We start from the raw sequence: 20,768 nt of genomic DNA, 5'->3' as shown, positions 1-20,768 counted from the left end.
TCAGTTTAGGTTGGTCGAGTGTATTTTGTCTCCAGTTCCCGCCCCTCCCAGCAATGCAGTAACTAGCAAATTAGCTCTAGTAGAACAACTCATTATAACATAGGGTTTAAAAATCACCAACTTCTTATTAGAATAATATAGTCAAACTAATTAGTGTTAATAACTGATTTGTGATATATGGTAACGAGTCTTGACTAAGGACAATAACATCTCAGGGGTCTTTAATATTAAAAATTACAGCAGGGTGTGGTAAAACGGCGTCACAAAAAAGTACGGTGAATGGTATTAATGACGAAATACAATACCGTGTGTTAATGATTCTTTAAGTCGTATTAATAACTAATTATTGTAATGATGCGTGGTAACTAGTCTTCACCAATTATGTAGCGTAATGGGTATAAATAGCTCGTTACAAAGTATGGTGAAAGTTATTTAAATATCAATAGCTGTTGTAATTAGCTGGAGCAGTCGCAGTGCTGGGCCGGGAGTGAGTTCGCGTTTGCAGAGGGCTGTTTGCTGGTGGGATCTAATTGTAACACTTCGTGATAATAATCAGTTGGCATATTAATGTTTTATTGTAATTGTACATTAATTTGCAGACCCAGTGATCATTCTGTACCCTCAGTGGTATAGCTGGCCAGTCGTAACACATGAAGATAGTTATTTGGGTATTGATAACTGCTTATAATAAGTTGTGCTAATAAATATTTAAATTTTAATTAGCATAATGTCTGGTGATTAGCTAGACAATTGCAGTGGTGCACCTGAGTGGTATAAATAACTAATTATAGTATATGTTATTTGAATATCAATAACTTGTTACATGGTCATTAGCCTTAACTAATTAGTCTAATAGCTGGTACTTTGCATTAACTAATTGTAATATTTTATTTATGTTAATTAAGGGGTCAGGGCCTCACGGAGGACCTTTTCAAAAATAAACTATCTCCTTCGTCAATTTTTCTCTGGTGCATTCCACCTTTTCCCTAAAACCACTTGTACTTTATGGGGTTTGTGTGGTGTGGGGTGCGTGACGGAGCGGAGGGGGACGCGGGAGACGCGTGGGTGCAAAATGACAGCGCTGGAGAGGCTGCCGCCCCTTTCCTCAGGTTTGCTTGGAAAAGGGAAAAACTGCTTTATTTTTCTGCTATTCCGCGATGAGAAGTTCCGTGCAGGTAACCGGCAGGGTGCTGGAGATGGAATCGTCCGTCTGTGGGACCGTGAGCCCCAGAGCACCCCCCCCCGCCCCAAAAAGGGTACGCAGGGAGACAGACAGGAGCCCGGGCTGCTGCCAGGCAACAGCACCGAGGAGGAGACATCAGCTCGTTCATTACCACCTTGCGCTCCCTCCTACTCAGGGGTGGTAGCAGGAGTGGTTAATATAAAAAAAATACTTTATTTTTTATGTGAATACAAGCCTGTGAGGTTTAACCTTGGATCTGCCTTGTACACACGTAAGAAATCCCTAGCCAGTCATTTTGTAAGTAGAACTCCAATAGAATTCGCTGGTTTTTAATATCCTGGGGTCTGTAAGTAAATACCCCCCCCCATACCCAGCTTAACATTCAACACCCTCCCCCCGGTCTCGGGAGCACTGCCGTGCGAGGGGGGGGTTGTGTTGCGCAGTGTTGCAGTAAAGCAGCCCAGGGATGAGTTTCCAGGACGCTCTGGCTTCTAGATCCTGCTGTGCTGGTGGCACCGCGATGTTCCCGTCCACCTCGGTGCCTGCTGGATCCAGCCCCGTGCTGAGTGCAGAGGCTTTGGACATCTCCTCGTCCAGCCTGCGCAAATCAGGAGAGACGCCCCTCACCCCACCCCCGTGTAATTATTTGCTAAAGACAACTTTGCCATCAGTCTTGGGGTACACAGTTGAACACTTTTTTCTCTGAGCTGTCAAACCAAAAGAAAATAACGAACTGGGGTTTGTTTTGTAAATCGCAGCAGGGCTTTGCTCATTGGTGCTGAACATTTGCCTGTCTCCCGTTTTCCAGGACACTGGAGTTCCTAATGAGACACTTAGCTCGTCTGGCTGATTACTGCTCCATCACAAATATGCACACGAAGAACTTGGCAATTGTTTGGGCTCCAAACCTCCTAAGGTACTCTCTCCCCCCCATTTCAATACAAGTTTTTATGTTTTATAAAAAACAGACAGATACCTGTTCTCCAGAAGATGATAAAACGTTCAGCAGTTGAGAAAGATCTTCCGTCCACTGTGCCCTGCTCCTCCTGTAAAATTCCTAAGGGGAAGTCCTTCTAAGCAGGGGCTTGAGTCCACCTGGCAGGTTCTGCACCAGTGGTGTGAAACAGCCCCCCCGTTAGCGGTGGGAACACCCCGGTATCATTGTGTTCCACTGACTGCAGTTCAGCAGAGACAGGGAAGGATGGACTCCCCCACCCCTCTTTTCGAGAGGGTAATTTCCCCCTCTCCTGGTTAGACGGGACTCGCACGTCCTTGATCATCCAGGAGAATTTGTGCAGTGGCATCACTGATGTCCCATTGCATAAGTCTCGAGAGTCGTAATTTGAGAGCTTTTGGCTGCAAAAATTCAAACTTAAGGAAATGCTCTGGGATCAATCCGTCCCCTAAAATTTGTTTTGAATGTGCGTAATAGGGTAGTTTAAAATCAATGACGTAATTTTAAATTTTTGCTTTAAAAGAAAAAAAAAAGTGACCCTGGGCTCTATTGTATTGATTTCTGGACTGCTTTTGTTACCAACCTGAGAAATCTCTGAGATTCCCGTGTGCAGCTAATGAGGGTAAGCTCTTTTCTCCTTTCTGGCAATTCCCCCACAAGCAGTCAAACGATCTCTTGTGTGAGTTTGCTTTTGTGACTATTGGGGCGCTTGCCAAGCAGGATCAGTTGGAGACATTCCCTGCTCCAGGGAAAATCAGGGAGAAGGCCACGGTGAGTTTTGTACAATGCCACCGCATGAAACTGCTGCCGTTCTCAGTGTTGGGAAATAAGGTCACAAAAAGCTCCCCACTCCGTGTGCGCAGTTCATTTACCTCGATCCGGACCTGCCACACGCTCCTTTTCCTTCTCGACCCAGCGTTCCTCTTGCCGTTTCAGGAAGACTCGAACCCGAACCCAAAACCTGGCTGTAAATAAATCACTAGTCAGTGTGATCATTTGTGTAATGCTTTGATGAGATTTAATCTCTTAACTGCCCCTAAAGCCTTGTCTGCCTGAGCAGACGTGCCGAAGCCTTACCCAACGGGAGCACCTCTTCTTCGGGCTCTTCGCGTTTCATTTAATCTGCCTTTTTTTCAGATCGAAGCAGATCGAGTCTGCCTGCTTCAGTGGAACTGCTGCCTTCATGGAGGTGCGGATCCAGTCGGTCGTCGTGGAATTCATCTTGAACCACGTGGACGTCCTCTTCAGTTCCAAACTCAGCTCGGTCATACGCGATGGAGCAGGTGCGTGTCTTCCTCCGCTGGCTTTACCTTGATCAAAAAAGGTACCAGACACTTAATAGGTATCTGAGCCTCCCCTCGGACATTTAAAATATGTTTTTACTGTAATTTAGAGGACAGATTTCCAGGGTTATAATGTTAGAACCTGGCAAATGTAGCCTGGTTTTAAAAATTGCCATCAGTACCTTTCTTAGAAGCCAAGGATGCTCTACAGAAGTGCACGTCTTAATGTTTTGGCTGCTACCTTTGTGTCCTAGCGCTGAGAAATTGTGAGGAATCTCTTAAATCCTTGTCCCCCCTACTCCCTCCCCTTTTTTTTTTTTTTAAAGCCATCAGCATTGATGCTGCTGCACGCGTATCCATTTGAGCCATCTTGCGGTACAAGACTGCACGATCTGTCCACCCTCATCATCAGCACCTTACAACATAAATAGAAATGAACTGATTTAAAGACAGCTCTCTCTACGCAGTAATGTTGACACTAAGAAACTTAAGTCTTCCTTTTAACAGGGAATATTTTGACATCTGCTATCCTGGTTATTTCTTCTGCACAGTCCCTAGGGTTAATTAGCAGGGCCATCCAGCCGGAGCTCCGTCTGCACGGGCCCTTCCCTGCTGGTGTTGCTGGTTTGTGGCTTTAGGGTGAGGAAGGAACCGCGACACGTTTGTGCCCAACCCTGGAGCACCTGAAACATTGTTCAGCTTTGGAATTTACACAATCCCTTGAATAACTAGTAAGGCCATACGTCTGCCTGTTCCACTGAAACCGAGCGGAGTTGTACCGGGACGAAAGTTTCCTCTGTACATCGGATCAACAAGCGTGGATGCCACAAGCTATTATTACTCCTAAGCAGCATTAAGTGTGTACCATCTGCTTTGATAACCTGCCCTTCCTATGAAATGTGGGCAGTCGGTGCGGTTACCGCCACCCCTGGCACACAGAGAGCTGGTTTTCCAGTATATTTTTGCTGCTCCCCGCTTCTAAAGAAGCCCTACCTCTGCTTGGCGTAGCGCAGTTGCTCCACGTCCAGCTTTTGTTCCTACTGGAAGGCAGTTTGAAGTCAGTAGGAGCCAGAGGTTAGCCTGGCTGAACAGCAACAGCCCAGAGCAGGCTGAGCTCTGCCAGGGGAAGATAAGCACGCTAAGAGGCCGAGCCAAATGATTATCCAGGCTTAGAATGGGCCATGTAAATTCGGCTAATTGTTTAATGACTTGGTCATTCGCATTCAGTGTGCTTTGACACAAAACTGGCAGGGAGAAGGGTCGGGCTGTTTCGCAGCTAAGTGCGGGGGTTCTGTGCCACAGCAAGGCAGCGTCTTCTTCAGGGCTTCCCAGAGCCTCTGGTTTTGAGCAGGGCTTCTTGCCTGTACCCACCGGTAAGAGGTGGAAGTGGTATTCCCAAGGCTGCTCCGAGCCAGTCCAGGTAAGGCTGGAACCCAGACTTCACCCGGGACAGCATTTACGGCTGACAAACGCACCCGAGACTGTGTACCTTTACGCAAGAGCTGTGATGCTGTAGTCGGAATGGAACCAACCAGGATGCCGGTGTGATGACCCATCTGAGCATAACCGTAGAAATACTTGCTCTGTAGGCGACGGCAAACAAGCTGCTCTCACAACAGGCTGCTCGTGCCCCTCAGTCCCCTCCACCCTGCAAGCCGGCCTAGCAGATCCCAGCAGCGGGGACGACATCAGGTGCTTCTACAAAAACTTTCACGTTCGTGTCCAAAAACAAGCGCAAGCTGTAGAAAGGCCAAGGGCGAGAGACACAGCTAAATTCTGTGCGCTGTGTCCATCTGCATACGAGTTCGTAGCGACTTCAGTCACACGTGGCGTTTCCTGCTGCACCAAGGGCTGGGACCTGGGAATGGCTGAAGCCAAGCTTACGAGAAGAAAAACCCATCGCTTCCTTTACAGACTTTTGCACACAGGTGAAGCTTACGTAAAATATGTCAGTGAAGGTCTCAACCTACCTGCTTCCCCCTCTCTTTTTTTTTTTTTTTTCTTTTTAAAACGCACTAAGCTGCGCTCATAATTGAGGATTATTTTTGTCATAAACGTACCTCTGACAAAACGGTGCCTTTGACCACATCTGTCAGTGGCTGGGATAACAAAGATTTAGAAAAACACGGCGCCTCCCTAGGCACACAGACCCAGCGCTTTGATCTCTCTGCTGCCGGTTTCTGATTCTCCCCGTTGCCTGTGGTTTTCCCTCCCAGGGCACAGTTCGTTATCACGGCCCAAGTCTCTGTTGGTGTCCTCGCCTTCCACAAAGCTGCTGACGCTGGAGGAGGCACAGGCCCGGACGCAAGCTCAGATCAACTCCCCCATCGTGGCAGACAGCAAATACATAGAAGTGGGAGAAGGCCCTGCAGCTTTACAGGGGAAGTTCCACACGGTCATAGACTTTCCATCCGAAAGGTAGGGACGAGTTTCCTTTCCAGCATGTGTCATAACTGGGGTTTTTTGGGTTTTTTTGATAACAGCAAAAAACTTGCCGCTATTGACTTACGCTAGCCCTACGTCAAGTCTGGTAGCCATTTTTCCACCTGCTTTGGACTCTGTGAGGATCCAGCTCACAGCAGTTGCCTGGTGGGCTTGGTTTCGCCATGCAGCTTCTGTGCCGCTCCCTCCTTTTTAGCAGGGTTACCAGTAAACGTATAAAGCCGTGTTGCATGCGATGCGTATAGATGCCCGTGCTAGTCTCGCACACAGAAATGCAAACAGGGTGAACACCTGGAAACATCGGGGTTTTCCAGATCTCAGGACTAATTAATTGCCTGTAACAAATCCAGACTCCACTCAAAGTGGAGCAGTTGGACAGACGTGATGACACTAGGAATTAAATAAGGCAGTGGGAGGAGGCGAATGTGATTTTACAGCATAGGCGAGAGATGCTTTTGAATACCTTTTATGGCTGCACAGTTGCCGAGAGAACTGGTGCATCTGCCAGCTAAAGAAAAGCCATCCCTTAGCTGCTGTGCTGTACAAGCGCGGAGCCTTCCCTCGCCTGCTTTGCGGAGTTTGGTGGAATTGACCCAACAAGAACAAAAACATCCTCAGCTATTTAAAAGACGCTGAGTTTCTAAGCTTTGTTTCAGCATAACCCAGATAGTGCTAACAACGACCAGCCGGTAGCAGGAACTCACTGCAGCTTCCCCCTCCGACAACTTGCTCTATTTTCTCACTCCAGAAAAAGACCGCCCAGCAAGATGAAGAAATCGCCGGTTGGCAGTTGGCGTTCCTTCTTCAACCTGGGAAAATCATCATCTGTGTCCAAACGCAAACTCCAGCGCAACCCCAGCGAGCCCTCAGAAATGAAAGCCATAGCCCTGGCAGGTAAGGGCGCGAATCCAGCTCCCAAAGAGCCGGGTTTTCAGCAAAGCAGAATTCGTGTTTACAGTGGGCTGCCACCTCCTTCTAGCGTTGGAGCCACGCATAGCACCTTCAGTTAGCTGCTGTCTTTCCTAAATGGATCTCGGGTTAGCTCAAGAGCCCGGCCTGCTGGAGCACACACCTCTAACGCTTTTCTCAGAGTAGCTTTGGAAAGACAAAACCGCTATAATTAGTCTCAGACTAATTCCTTCTGATGCTCTTACTATGAAGCAAGAATACAGTTCTGGCTCCCTTTGCTGCTCTTACAAGACACGCAATTAAACTAGGTAAAGGCGCTTTTCCGCAAACGCGTTCACCCCGAAAGCTAGGCCGGTGTAACGAGAGGAGGCATCCAACGGCCCTTTGTAGCCGCATCCAACGTACATAGACTCTGAATTTTCAGCCCTTTCCATGTACAGTTTACTGTCTCTTCCCAAATTTAAAAATAGCAACGATATGTTTTTGTGGTAAAACCCACCACAAATCCCTAAACATGGCCCAGTGGGGACTTTGATCCTGTCTTCTCCCTGCTGCCATTTTCAAATTACAACCCTCATAGTCTCCAGTATAATAAACACATCGGATGAGTGTCCTTTAAGACTGTCTCCTTGGAGTCCTGAAGTTGTACTTGTTTAGTGCTCATAAAACAAGCTGTGTAAACGTTACTTTCTTCCCCATTTTTAAGGGGTTTTGTTTGCTGGCAGGACCAAAGCAATTATCACAGGTACATCCAGACAGAGTCCGTAGCGGGATGACGTGGGGAGTTGTTTCCCACCGTGTCATCTGCAGCAGTTACCATTTTGGTAGGTTACTTTTCCCTGGTCTGTAAAATGAGTATCAGAAATCGATTCGCTCTCTCGTAATTGCCTCTTGCCCGGGAGTATAGAGTCAGAGATGGAAAGGCACCTCCGCAGGCCAGTCTCCCCTGCGAAACAGGCCCCATCTGTCTCAGACAGCAAAGCATATTAACGGTGGAACAGGATAAAGGTTTTCTTTAAGGGCTTTGGAGTAAAACCAACAAAAAACCCCAACTCCAAAACAAAACTGTTACTCTCAGGACAGCGGTACTGGTGCTAGAAACACGTTTGTTTTTTCCTGCTTCTGTTACATAGCCGAATATAAACCACTTTTATAATTCAGCTTCTCACCGTCTGGGTTGCATTTCCTTAGGTGGACGAGGAGACAGCGGGACTCTTCGCTCAGCTAAAAGCGAAGAATCGCTTACCTCTCTGCATGCTGTTGATGGTAAGCCCAGAGCGTACCTGCCTTTCTAATGTGTGGGGATTAAAAAAGGCCGTTTGACATTACTGACTGCGGACGTTCAACAGAGCTCATTTTCCACCCCTCCAGTAAAAGCTGGGCTTGCTTAATTAATGAAGCAGCTTACCGCTGCCCAACACAGACGGGTGTCACAGAGAAGTGCTCTTCAGGTCTTTGTTTTCCTTCTAAGGTAAAAAAGCAAACCTCTCGCTTGTCTATAGCCAGCACCCCTTACCGTCATTCCTTGCCATCCCCCCTTCCTATTCTAAGGTGGAAAAGTCAGCATCGGGAAGGAAAGTGCTTTCTGAGAAAGCCTTAGGTCCACAGCACACTTTTAACTAGTTTTGCTTTTGCACACAGCTTAGTCTCAGACTAGATCAGACCTGACAACTGCTGTGAAAGAATTTGAGCAAATGTAATTACCAGTTCCTGCTGGCTACGTTACTTTTGTGTTTAGAGTTGACCGGGTGAGCGCCTTGCACACCGCCTTAGGACTACTTTAAAAACCAGACCAAACCATCACCTCCTGGACAATAACATTTTTGACACTAATCTGTCCGTATCTACTCATTCCTAGGTGAATCTAAACTGTTTCGACCCAGAAGACCCAGGTCCAGTAGTGATGCACTGTCTGCTTCCTTCAACGGAGAGCTCTTAGGAAACATGAATCGCTGCAATTCTTACGACAACCTTCCCCACGATGACAGCGATGGGGACGAGGGGCTCATCCACGTTCCTGCCCTCATTTCTCCTCGATCCGCCGAAGACGTCGACCTGAGCCCACCTGATATCGGAGTCGCCAGCCTGGACTTTGACCCAATGTCTTTTCAGTGCAGCCCGCCCCAAGCAGAGTCCGAGTGCCTGGAGAGCAGCACCTCCCTGCTGGAGTCCGTTGGCATAAACCAGGAGAAGCCGAGCCTACTAAAGAAGGATTTAGAATCAGGCAGCCAGTCCCAGACACCAGGCAGTGCTACGAGCTCTGAGCCAGTCTCCCCTTTCCAAGAGAAGATGAGTCCCTTCTTCACTCTGGACCTGAGCCCCACCGAAGAGAAGGCCTGCAAACCCCACGCCTTCTCCCCCAAGCTGGGGCGAAAGCCCATCAAATCTCCGCCGCTGACTACATCAGAACCCGTCTCCTTCGCACTGCCCAGCCGCATGTCCGAAGCGATGGGAGGAGTGCCCACCACATCCAGAAACTCCTCTGCTTCCAGCTGGAGCAAAGGGATTGGCATCACTGATATCACAAACAGGTCCCCAACCCAGATGTCCTTGCCCCTGAAAAACAGTGACACAGGAGCAGGGGAAGGAGCCCACCAAGAGCTACAGCATGCCCAGCTAGTGGCTGCTGGCAAGCCCGAGTTGCCAGAAGAAGGGGAGAGACCAATGCCAAGCAGTCAGAATAAGACTGTACCCACTGGACACACACAGCCAGGTACAGTGCATTTTCCTCCATTCTTTCTTTAAGTTCCAAAGGGGACCTGCTCTCACAACCGTCCTCCTCTGCGTGCCTTTTAGGAGAGGGGATTGCCCGTCAGTTCTGATCACAAGTGTCTTGCAGGGCTGTGCAGATCAGTAAGGTCTTAACCTCTGCCTTCTCCCTACATCACACAAATCTCAGATAACTTTCCATAATACTTTGTACACCGCTTCCCCCCCCCCCGCCCCATCCTGTCATGCGTGAAAATCTATAGCATGTCCTTCTAAATCATGTCAGCCAATAGACCATCTAAGACTTTTCTTTTTTAAATTAAAAATCTGCCAACACTCGAAGAAGGGACCTTTTCGCCTAAAACCTTTTGATCAAAATTGCGTAAGGGTATCTCATTCTCTGCTACCTACTTCCTACCTCTCTAGAAATGCAAGAGGAAGCCTTTAGACAATCTCTTGTGGGTTTTTTTTTTCCTTTTTGTGATGAACTGCTGCGCTATTGAGCAGCGTTTGCATGTGAGACAGAAGATAGAGTGTTTCACATCAGAAGGAATTGCCACTGTGAAAGTGTGGAGAGCATCTATTTTTTTATAAAGGTCATTAAGGTTAGGTCACTCTCCTTATTGGGTAACATAAAGTCACTCTCTCTCTCAATTTTCCCCCCATTAGGAGCAGTTGCCCTCGACTCCCCCCAGGATCCTGTTCCCGTCAGTTCTGTGTCTCTTATCCCTCCTCCTCCTCCGAAAAATGCAGCGCGCATGCTAGCCCTAGCGTTAGCCGAGTCCGCACAGCAAGCGTCTGCTCAGTCTCAGAAAAGGCCAGGAGATGCTCATTCTGAAAGCACAAATTACGGAGAGACTGAAGCTGGCACAGCTCTAGAAAAGCTCCATCTCTCTGCTGGTGCTCCAGACAAGCTCCACCTGTATACCAGTCTGCCCGAGAACCGCCTTCACTTCCAGACTGGTGCACCAGTAGAGCAGGATTTCCAAGGTAGCAGCACACCCGGGGAGCAGAACCACCCACCAGGTGCACCTGGAAACCGGGACCCCCCACCTCTCCACACTGGCATGCCTGGGGACATGCCTGGTAGCAGAGATGCAGAGCAGGAGCAGCCCAGCTTCCATCCTGGTAAAGCGGGGGACAAAGATCACTTCCCCTCCCACGCTGGGGACTGGGAGCACACACCCCACCACACTCCAGGTGCACTGCCTGACTGGGAGCCACCCTCCACAGACCTCTCTGTAGATAAGCCCCACCTCCGTGCATGCATGTCCGGGGACAAGCACCACCTTCCCATCTGCACAGCTGATGACAAACTTCAGTCTCCTCCTGTCCTAACTGCCGGGGAGAAAAGCACCCCGGCTTCCGTGCCGTATTTAACAACCATCCAGACAACAGCAGCCGAGCCTAACCGCGGCCCAGCAGGGCCGGCCACCACTCAGGCAGACGTCACCGGTCCAGCTGCACCGCGCACACTGACGGCCAGCCAGCCCGCCCCGTCGCCCAGGCCAGATCACCAGTCAGCCATGGGACAAGTGCCACCGGCCTCCGCCAAAGCGTCCAGCGGTTCCAACCAGGTATGTGGATGTGGATGCGCCCCCCCAGCCTCACACCTACTCACAAGCGCGGTGTCCGTGCCCAGATAATCCATAATTACAGGAGGCTGAGCGCTGGGATACTCGGTCCAAATCCAAACGGCAAGAGGCAGGGGATTCACAAATTACTGGACATGACACACGTGTGACACACACAGCCTTACAGGAAAGCAGCATGGAATTTCCTAAGGGAACGTCCCGATACGCCTGCTGTCCTTGGTTTTAAGGAAGCAAGTATCTACTGGGGTGACACGGGAACGCTAGTTTCGAAGTGCTCAGGCACAAGTAGGAATTTTTGCATCCTCCCTTCACTGGGGCTGACAATGTCCTCTTCCAACATCCTCTTTAACGAAGCAGGTTGGATTCCTGGTGCCAGTTAGCCAGGGAAGCTGCCTGCAGCCTGTCTTAAGCACAGTAGCCGCATTTAAGGGAGGGATGTCTGCTGGGTTACACTCCCTGATCTGCTCAGCAGGGCGTGAGGAGTTTAAATCCAGGTACGTTTCCATTAAGACAAGTACATTTATAAGCAGACCACCTAACAAAACGCCACAGCGACTGTGTAAAAGTTTTAACCTGTTGCTATTAAGAGGCAGCCACCTCCTCCCCTTTCTCCAGTTTGCCGTTTGCGGAGAGAGCCCGCACAAGCCCCTCGGCTGCAGTTTGTGCCGGGTCCCGAAGTCTCCCAGAGGCACCACGCTGCCCTACGCATCTCCTCTTCTCCAGCAAACAGGCACAGAAAAAACTCACATCGAACTAATCCGTACAAGCGTCCGTCACATTTTAACTGCAGATTTTGGGAGGGGAAGATGCTTGCCTCTGACTTCTGCTGGTTTCTTCCCTCTAGGTATGGGGCGCAAGTGCACCTGAAAAGCCACCTGAGCCCACGCCTGGTTTTGTCCCAGAAAGCAGTTCTGCCACCCGCTGCTCCTCCTCTGTGCCCACGGGCCACCAGAGCCACTTGGAAAAGCCTCGGGAGACTACGAGGGCTCCCCCGCTGCACCTACGCTCCGAGTCCGTCCCCACTCACTCCTCCTACAGCTTTACACCCCCCATCCCTCCCGTGAGAACGCTGGAGAGCAAAATTGCTGCCGCCATGCACTCGAACAACACGGACGCCATCAACAACTCCAATTATCACGCCTTCCTGTCTTCCTCCATGCTGGCCTCCTCTGTGGAGGAAGCTCTGCTGCCACCACCACCGCCGCCGCCACCCAAGCACGCTTCCCTGCAGTCCGTCTACGTGCCGCATCCCAAGCCGGAGAGCATCCCCGAGCCCTCTGGGCCGGATGGCTACCTGCACCACAAGCCGGCTTCCGTCCATCAGTACAGGCCCGAGAGCGTCCCTCCCCACATCTCCTACCACAGCAAGCCCGACCAGCACCAGGCCTACCCGCCTCGGTCGGAGACCCCCACTTCTGCAGGCACTCGCTACAACACCTACACGAACCAAGGGAAGAGCACCTCGGCTCTGCACGCCAAGCCTCGCAGCCGGACAGAGTTCGTGTCCTCTGTGAGCCCAACGGGCCTGCGTAACACCAGCTACGCCGAGGACGCTCCCCCCTACCCCACCATCCGCAGGGTTCAGTCGCTGCACGTCCCCACCCCTGCTGCCTCCGCCATCCGCTCCGTCCCCATCTCACGGACCGAGGTGCCCCCGGATGACGAGCCGGTGTACTGCCCGCGGCCCCTCTATCAGTACAAGCCATATCAGCCCCACTCCGACTACCACGTCACCCAGCTGCAGCCTTACTTCGAGAACGGGCGGGTACATTACCGGTACAGTCCCTATTCCAGCTCATCCGGATCCTCTTATTACACCGCTGCCGACGGGAGCTTTTACGACCTGGACCCCTACAGCACGGTGCGGGTCAGGCCTTTCCACCCCCTGCCCAGCCGAGACTTCGCCTCGTACGCCTCCCGGCTGCAAAGCAAAGGCCTGTACCGCTATCCCAGCTTGTCCGCTTACCCTCGGGGTGGCCTCATCGGCCACCTGGCTGGCAAAGAGCACAGCTTCATCAGCAGAGATGTGCCTCCTGCCCCGGACATCAAGCACATGTACATGTCGTGGGACCTGGAGGACATGGAGAAGTACCGCATGCAGTCTATTCGCCGGGAGAGCCGCACACGCCAGAAAGTGAAAGGGCCAGTGATGTCCCAGTACGACAACGTGGCCCCGCTGTTGCAGGAGGAGCTGGGAGGACTGGATGTGATTCACTTGCGCAGCAAATCAGATCCTGGGAAAACTGGCCTCCTCACCGTGGCGGAAGGGAAGGAGGGGAGGTACCCGGCCAAAGCAGCTACGCCCGAGGGGGAGGAACGTTACTACATGCAGCACCCTGAGCCAGAGCTGGAGAGAGCCCACTACCACGGAGCCTACGGGAACGGGCAGTCGGAGAAGCCCTCCCTTCCCCAGAAGCAGAGCAGCATCCGCAGCAGGAAGCTGCACGAGCCGGGCTGCAACGCGAACGAACACAGGACGCACTTGCAGCAGGAAGCAAGCCATAGGCAGCCTTCCGAATCCAAAAACGGGCCCCCTTACCCCGACTACAGGCCCAAAGGTGGCCCAGAGCCCTCTGAGCCCATCGCTTACCAGCACTCGGGGGGGAAGTACATCCCGGCGAACCAGGAGACCCTGAGGCTGAACCACAAGGAGGTGAGGTTGGCGGAGGACAGGCCGGATTTGGAGAGGCCTCGAGCCAGGCCGACCGCATCCATGGAGAAACACTCCAGAGACTGCTATAAAGACGAGGAACACGCCGCCTCTCCCATGGCACCCCCGCCCAAGCCGGAACGGAGCCACAGCCTCAGAATGCAGCACCCCGAGCCCATGGAGAGGGACTCTGCCCTCCTCTACCCATACCAAACCCTTGGGAAACGCCAAAGCACTATGACTGTGGTGTCCCAGTACGATAATTTGGAGGATTACCATACCATGCCTCAGCACCAAAGAGGGGGCTATGTCGGAGGAGGGGGGTTCGTGCCCCCCAGTTTTACCCACGTGCACAGTAGAACTTACGCCACGGCCCTCGGGCAGGGAGCCTTCCTCCCGACGGAGCTGTGCTTGCAGAGGCCTGAAACAGAGGTCCACGTCGAGTGAGCTGGTGGGGGGGGGAAGGAGGGATAGAGTCTAAGCAGCCTCTGCTGGACAGTGGACTGTTTTATTTTTTCAGTGACGGAAAAAAAAAAAAAAGAAAAAAAAAACACACAAAAAAAGCCACCCCCAACCCTGCCCCGATGAGCAAAGCAAACCCACCCCTACCAGCCCACCATTCACTGTTTTTATGTAGTAGAGATAGAGCTTTTCCATGTAGTTTTGAGACAACTGGAACGAGCGGGCAGGCTGTTGGCACACAGATGTTGCCAGAGAGGCCGGGCAGAGCTGAAAGAGATGCTGTTGGGGCAGGGAGGGAAGGAGAAGTTTTTCCTTCCCCCAGTTTGCCATGGGCAGTTCCCACTGCTTCCCCACCGCCATGGTCCTGTGCATGACGGACCGTGCACGCGGCTGTTCCCCCCGCGAACCCCCTCTGCAGCAAGTCGCCCTCCCCACCGCTGGCTTCCAAGAAAGGGTCTCCACGACATGCCTTGGGAGAACCACTGTTCTGCCCCCTCGGAGCTTACGCAGCAAGAGAGGGGCTAAAAGCCGGGCAGGGGGCTAAGACTTCCCAAGTATTTTCTTCTCGATAAAGGCCGAGGTGCTGCCTCTCCCTTGAAAATTGCTGCTTAGGGGCAGCGGATCCACTGCAGTCGCTTCAAAGTGAGTGGGAGCCTCTTGTGACTTCGAGCCGGTGGAACGGGCTCCGAAGCAAGTTCAAAATACAACGCACTTTCTCAATCGCTTGCTTAACAAGCTGCTTCTGACTACAAAAAAAATCAAATTACTTTCAATTTCTCTATTGTAAGCAGAGGCCAGCTATGGAAGCCAAGTAGGGCAGGTTTGCATTTCTCATACCAAAAGAAATTAAAAAAAACACCTAGAAAAATACACAATACCATACACAGAGTTGGGACCAGCACACCCATTTCATGCCAGTTCCTCCTCACTGCCTGGCTATCTACAGTCCAGATGATTTAATACCATGTTGTGGCTGGCCAGACAGTATCATCTCGCTACAAAAAAAATACTATAAACATTTTAAAAAAAAATAATAATCTCTGTAGCATTATGTCCAGCTTGTAAATTGGAGCCCAACTTCCCAGCTGGGAGTGCCTGTGTAAGTGCCGAGTTATCTGCATGACCAGCTATTTGCCCTGGGCCAGATCCTGCAGCTCTTCCATCAGGGAACGCTCCTATTGACCTTAAACCGAAGGGCTGCGGGACTCGGCTCTCTGTGACCTTGAAGTGGCATGGTGGCAAGGGGACCCCTGTGAAGCTGTGGCACACGCGGAGTAGTTACGTGCCGTCTGTGCTCTGTGAAATAGCATTGCCTCCCGTACCGCCAGCGTAGCTCCGACAGTATTCCATTAGCAGCAGGGACAGAAGGGCAGCGCGCTCTGTGATAACGCCAATAACGTCGTCCTAGGTGTTTAAAAGCTTTCCATACTGTGAAAGAAGCCAGGCAGCACCTCGCGGGCGGCCGCTCAGACTTCCCAGGACTCACTACGACCCCACCTTATAAATAAAGCACATCCATTTCATTAGGCAAGCAATACTTGAGATTTAGGGGGTTTTAAATGTTCATGGATAACTCCCAAGGCCGTTCCTGTTCCGTGTGGTTGAAGAACCTCTCGGCCTGTTTTGAATCTCTAATGTTTTACTAAAAACCTGGAGGTCCCGCAGTTAGCGCACAGCTGTGAAAGTTAAAGGGAACTTGGTTTTTCGAACAAAAGTTTCGTGGCTATTTTGGGGCTTTTGAATCATAAGGAAAACCTGCTTCTAGTAGCTAACTAGTCTTTAGCTGTTTGCTTCTTTTAATCTTGTAGCCTTGTCTGGGGCTGTTACAGTAACACTACCTTACGGTCCTATTTTAGTGTGCGATGCTGTCGTTTTACGCATTTTGTTCAGAAGAGTTGTTCTTAACGTGTTACGGAAATAAATCTGGCAGTCAGGGCAGAAAGCGGCACCGTGATGAGGTTACCGCAGTCACCCTGGGAGTAATCACCAGGCAGAGCGGGTGGGGGTTTTGTGATGTTTTCTTTTAAGGAAAACTAACAGGACTCCGTAGGACGGGGCCGTTGGGTGGGGCCGCCCTGTCTCCATTGCTGCCTCCCAGGGAAGGCTGACCTGGCCGGGTTCCTGGGTGCAAGCTCCAGGGAGCCCAGCTGAAGTTTGTGCTCTTTCAGTAGAGGCGTGTGTTGTGTTGGGACCTCGACCGTTGTAGCACGGTCTCCCCACAGCTGCCAGTTACCTGCCGAGGTCTCCAGTGGAAGCAGGGACGGTGCGTTTGGTTCAGGCTATTTGGGATTCAGGTAACGAGAGCCGTAGGTCACACCTCGCTCTCCATGAAAGCCTTAACTCCCCACTCCTGCCCCCCGCAGCACCTCTCCTCACCTCCTTTTTGGCCTTACGTTAACCAGGACTATCCTTCTACTATGAGGGGGCTGTGCCCAGCTCCCGCTAATTGTAAATGCCTCTCTGGATTTTCCTGCTCAAAGCCACTGTCTCCCTCCAGAGATCAAGTGCCATCCCTGGATCTGTCTCCTACTAGTCCTGCCCGAGCCCGGGCCCCTCAGCTCACCACCTTGGATGAAGTGCCAGGTGCGAAGCGCCCCCGCACCCCATGGAAAAGAAAAGCTTTCGGCACCTTTCAAAAAGAGCTTCTAGAAGTGCACACCTGTACACGAGCAGCCTTCCCCTTGAGAACGAGAAAGTCTCCGTTAAAAACAGACACGCAGCAGGAGACTTAATAGCCAGCATCCTCCCGGCCCCCTGCACGCATCAGCGCGTGCTTCAAGGGCTGAAAGCTCTCGGAGAACCCAAACTAACTTCTGGGCACCAGTGTTGAGCCACAAGTACAAAAAAAAAAAAAAAACCCACCACATTTGAAAAAAACAAACCAAACCACCAAGGTTAAGGCACCAGCTTTTCCCAGACGATAATACAGATGAGCACCTCGTGGTGTTGGTACTGCCCGTGGGGCAGACACCCCGCGGGGCCCAGCGGTCATCCCTCGCCCACCCGCACAAAGCCATATAGTGAACTATGCAGTTCTGCTCTCGCACTGTGCTTGATCTGATGGTCCTTAGAGTTTCGCATCCTCACTGAGTCACGATAAAGTCCAAACATCCAGCTATACCTTTCCAAAAAACCGTGTCCGAGATTAAGACGGGCGCTGGGGGTCAGAGCGAGGAGGGGGGGGTCCCCCAGCTGGCTGAGGAGGTTGGTGGAGGTAAGTTGGTAGCTCAGTCCTAGCAGAGGAACGGGAGGGCAAGGGGTCGGCAACGCAAATAATACTCTGCTGCAAGTCCAGTTCTGCTCAGATGAAGTAATTTCTTGCCTAACCTTATCCCCAGCAAGGAGGGGAGCAGCTGTGTTCTTAAATAATTCCCTTATGCTTGCCACAAGCTATCCGCGTCTTAAATTGCCACTTCCTAAGTTTTCGGCCGAGTTTCTCCCTAGTGCATGCAAGAGTCAGGTCCAATAGTGTGTCCAACGCTGGATTCCCACCTCCGCCTCGGAGCGGAGTGTGCGACCCCTAGGGGACCTTCCTTGGCGCGGGGGGAGTGCAGATGTTCGGTGAGTAAGGACCACCTAGCCCCTGTGAAGTCTTAAGCATTAATTTCTGATTTTTCAGGAGTCTTATCAGGTGAAATCTATATGCATACATGACAGAACACCCACGACTTTGTGCCTATGTCTTTCCAGAGCTCCTCGCTTTATGCTCATCATTTCAAGGGGGGGTCATTAAGGATTGCACAGCGGTAGTAAGTTGCTACCCAAAACCAAAACCACCTTGAAAACCTAAAAACCCACTGTTCCCCTTTAACCCCAGAAAGGGACAGAACCTCGGGCGTGCTCTGCCGTTCACCAGGACGTCGACAGGGCACTGGCTGAAGCGATGTGTTACGTGTTGGGAAATCTGGATGAGAAGTTGGGTCACTTCTGTTAAAGGCGGCTTAGGCACGCAACTCTTTCCCAGAGCCTCCTGCTACCCGCTGCTGAAAGGCATGGTCTGGTCCGAACAAACCTCCGGCCTCGTACCTTTGTGCGCAGAGTCTCGCCTCGTCCGGTTGGGGGGAGGGGGGGGGGGGCGGGGACAAAAGGGTTGTTTTGCAGTTCATTTTCCTGCTGTAGAAGACTTGATTTTTTCTTTCCCTGAGCCGCATGAGAGAAACATCCCAGAAAGTCTTGGGTTACCTTTGGAGTTCCCTTCACTTTAATTTATATAGTGTCTTTTTTTGTGAACTGGTGTAAAATGTATATGCCGACAAGCTCATGTATTTTTATGTAAATATTTTTTGTGGTTTCCCCACTTGCCCTTCTCTGTAAATATTTAGAATTCTCATATTCTTCTCACCTTGTATGATGCAGATGTGGTTTTGTTTCTGTTTTTTATTTGTACTGTAATGCAACAATCCAGACTGAGGTGTCTTGTGGTATTAAACAAAAGCAACAGTCCCACTGAGCTCACACTCAGATGTACAACTTGACAGCATTAATCAAGCCAGGTTAAAAACTATTCCCTTGCGTTTGCGTGTATTTTTGCCTCTGCCTCATTAATTAATGGTATATTTAAAAGAACTGGGACAAGCCAGGTTAGAGCCACGCTCCGGAGGGATGCTGGCAGGTGTCTCCAAAGACAACGGAGGAGGTGACTTTGGATTCATATGCCGAGGCTACGGCAAAATTGCTCACCGCGAGCCCCTGCCACTGCGTATCTGTTGGGTTACACCTGTGGCCACAGAAAATAAACCAGCCTGGGCTTTTTTAGTCTCCCTTTCCTCTCCCCCAGCAGGACAGCACAAGGAGGAATAGTTTGGCACTTGCACAGAAGGCGCAGGGCAGATTTAGTTCGGACTAACAGATGGCAGAGGCCACCTTGGCCCTTAGAGCTGGCCAGGAGGGATTCTAGGCACCACGGTAATGCTGTTCGTAGTTCATTAATAGCAAAAAGATGATTAAAGCAAGCTAATTTTATACATATTTTTTCAACTAGTAAGCATTATGCTCTTCAGAACTGCTGCCAGTAATAAAGCCAACCTCACAGTCCTCTCCGCGTGGAGGACGGGCCGCCCCCGCTCTCCCCCTGCACCCGGGGCCCTGGCAGCTGCTGCCGCCCCCTCCCCGGCAGGGACACAGCCTTGAGCGCAGGCACGGAGCGGCTGCCGGGTACCAAGAGCCACCTTCTGAAATCCGTGCCTCACCCACTCCCAAATCCTCACTTTGCGGTCCAGCTCTGCTTCTCGGCACACGCAGCCTCTCCAGCTACACACACACACACACACACACGTGTCCTCGAAAGGCAGGTCCCACCAGCACCCCCCCTCCTCTGCCCTTCAGCATCCGCCTGGCACCAGGAATTCCTGCTGCTCCAGGGGCACCTTGCCAATCCTCCGTGCACCCCGAGCACCACCTCCGCACCAGCAATGCCTCTCCTACCACACACCCGCACCAAACGGCGAGCTGTTCCTCTGCGGAGCGCTCTCAGACACCGTTGCCACATCCAGAAGAGTCATCCGGGCTTTCGCACACCTCCGTATGGCCACCCACACGCTCCCCGGTCACTCCACCCTGGCTCCTATGTGCCTGGTCTGTCAACGCCACTAAGACTGAAGCTGTCCTTGAGGCCAAAGGCAGAATACAGCTAGGATGACTTCGCAAACACAAATCTCAACTCTTGTGAAGGCCAGGAGACAAATTCACATCTTACCTGAAGTGTCTGCAGCAGCTCAACAGATACTCTGCGCAGCACATCAGTTGTCAAAGGGACAGTTGTTAATGACTATCCCAAAAGACTCGGGTTGGGTGGGTGAGGGAATAGCAGAGATCCGAACGCGGTGCCTGAAGGAGCAGCCCCCCGCAAGAACGGACATAACCACCTCCCCGCGTGGTTTGGCCCAAACCCCTCAGACACGGTGCCGAGCCTCCCCGGCCAGCAAGAGCATCGCCTTGGGCAGCGCGCTCAGGATCACAGCGAGCGCAGAAATTACCAGCTGAAATTATCACACATCAGAAGAGGCCTCTGTACGAGCAATGCTGAGAGCATCTCTCAGCTGCACACCCTTATTTCTCCTTCCACCCTTTTAAGAAAGGAAAAAAAAAAAAACAAAACCACACCCAAAAAAGATCAAAACAACCTATCCAGGGTCGCACCCTTGTGGCCGAGATTTACACACAAACAGATTGGGGAGGGGAGAGGAGGGGGGAAAAGGACAGGATTGATCTTTACAGTGTCTAAGGACGGGTAAAACCCTAGGCATTAAAATGGCTTTTTCTGAAGAAGTGCTTCCAGCAGGTAGCGCTGTTAAACCACATTTGCCTCTAAAACCCAACCTTTCCGACCATTTAAAAGGATTTTGTTCCGTTCTAGTAGTTTCTGTTGAGGTTTCCAACTCCCGCTATCCAGGGCTGTATTTTTAATTTATTTATTTATTTTTCATTTTTAAAAAAGGCTCTATCGAGTCCGCCATGCTCCTGCGGCATGCATGGGGGCTCCTAAGGGGCTCTGCATGTCTCCCCGGAGCAAGGGCAGGCTGGGGGTGTCCCGCAGGGCGCCCGGCCGAGCGCCCCGACTCACCGCTGCTGCTGGAGCGCC

The 20,768-nt window shown here is 51.3% G+C and overlaps 2 protein-coding genes across 11 annotated transcripts in view; one reads left to right on the top strand and one right to left on the bottom strand.

Moving 5' to 3' along the window:
• ARHGAP32 (Rho GTPase activating protein 32) overlaps nucleotides 1-18,692 on the top strand; it is a 256,801-nt gene extending 238,109 nt beyond the window's left edge. For all 9 annotated transcript variants that reach the window (XM_074561427.1, XM_074561425.1, XM_074561426.1 and 6 more), the window contains 8 exons: nucleotides 1,992-2,099; nucleotides 3,276-3,421; nucleotides 5,638-5,839; nucleotides 6,612-6,757; nucleotides 7,964-8,038; nucleotides 8,631-9,485; nucleotides 10,151-11,058; nucleotides 11,921-18,692. In XM_074561427.1, the coding sequence (XP_074417528.1) occupies nucleotides 1,992-2,099; nucleotides 3,276-3,421; nucleotides 5,638-5,839; nucleotides 6,612-6,757; nucleotides 7,964-8,038; nucleotides 8,631-9,485; nucleotides 10,151-11,058; nucleotides 11,921-14,173 (4,693 nt within the window). In that variant the 3' untranslated portion in view covers nucleotides 14,174-18,692. The remainder of the gene's footprint in view (nucleotides 1-1,991; nucleotides 2,100-3,275; nucleotides 3,422-5,637; nucleotides 5,840-6,611; nucleotides 6,758-7,963; nucleotides 8,039-8,630; nucleotides 9,486-10,150; nucleotides 11,059-11,920) is intronic.
• KCNJ5 (potassium inwardly rectifying channel subfamily J member 5) overlaps nucleotides 2,652-20,768 on the bottom strand; it is a 119,878-nt gene continuing 101,761 nt past the window's right edge. Inside the window, exons 5-6 of one of the 2 annotated variants that reach the window (XR_012584111.1) lie at nucleotides 3,216-3,448; nucleotides 2,652-3,103 (exon numbers count right to left, since the gene is read on the bottom strand). The gene's annotated coding sequence lies outside the window, so the exon portion shown is untranslated. Of the gene's footprint in view, nucleotides 3,104-3,215; nucleotides 3,449-20,768 lie in introns of those variants that run through there. The other variant, XM_074561435.1, reaches the window with a different exon arrangement.

The sequence above is a fragment of the Larus michahellis genome, chromosome 17 (genome assembly GCF_964199755.1).
Source record: "Larus michahellis chromosome 17, bLarMic1.1, whole genome shotgun sequence".
NCBI lineage: Eukaryota > Metazoa > Chordata > Aves > Charadriiformes > Laridae > Larus > Larus michahellis.
This window is presented reverse-complemented; position numbering and strand designations above follow the sequence as displayed.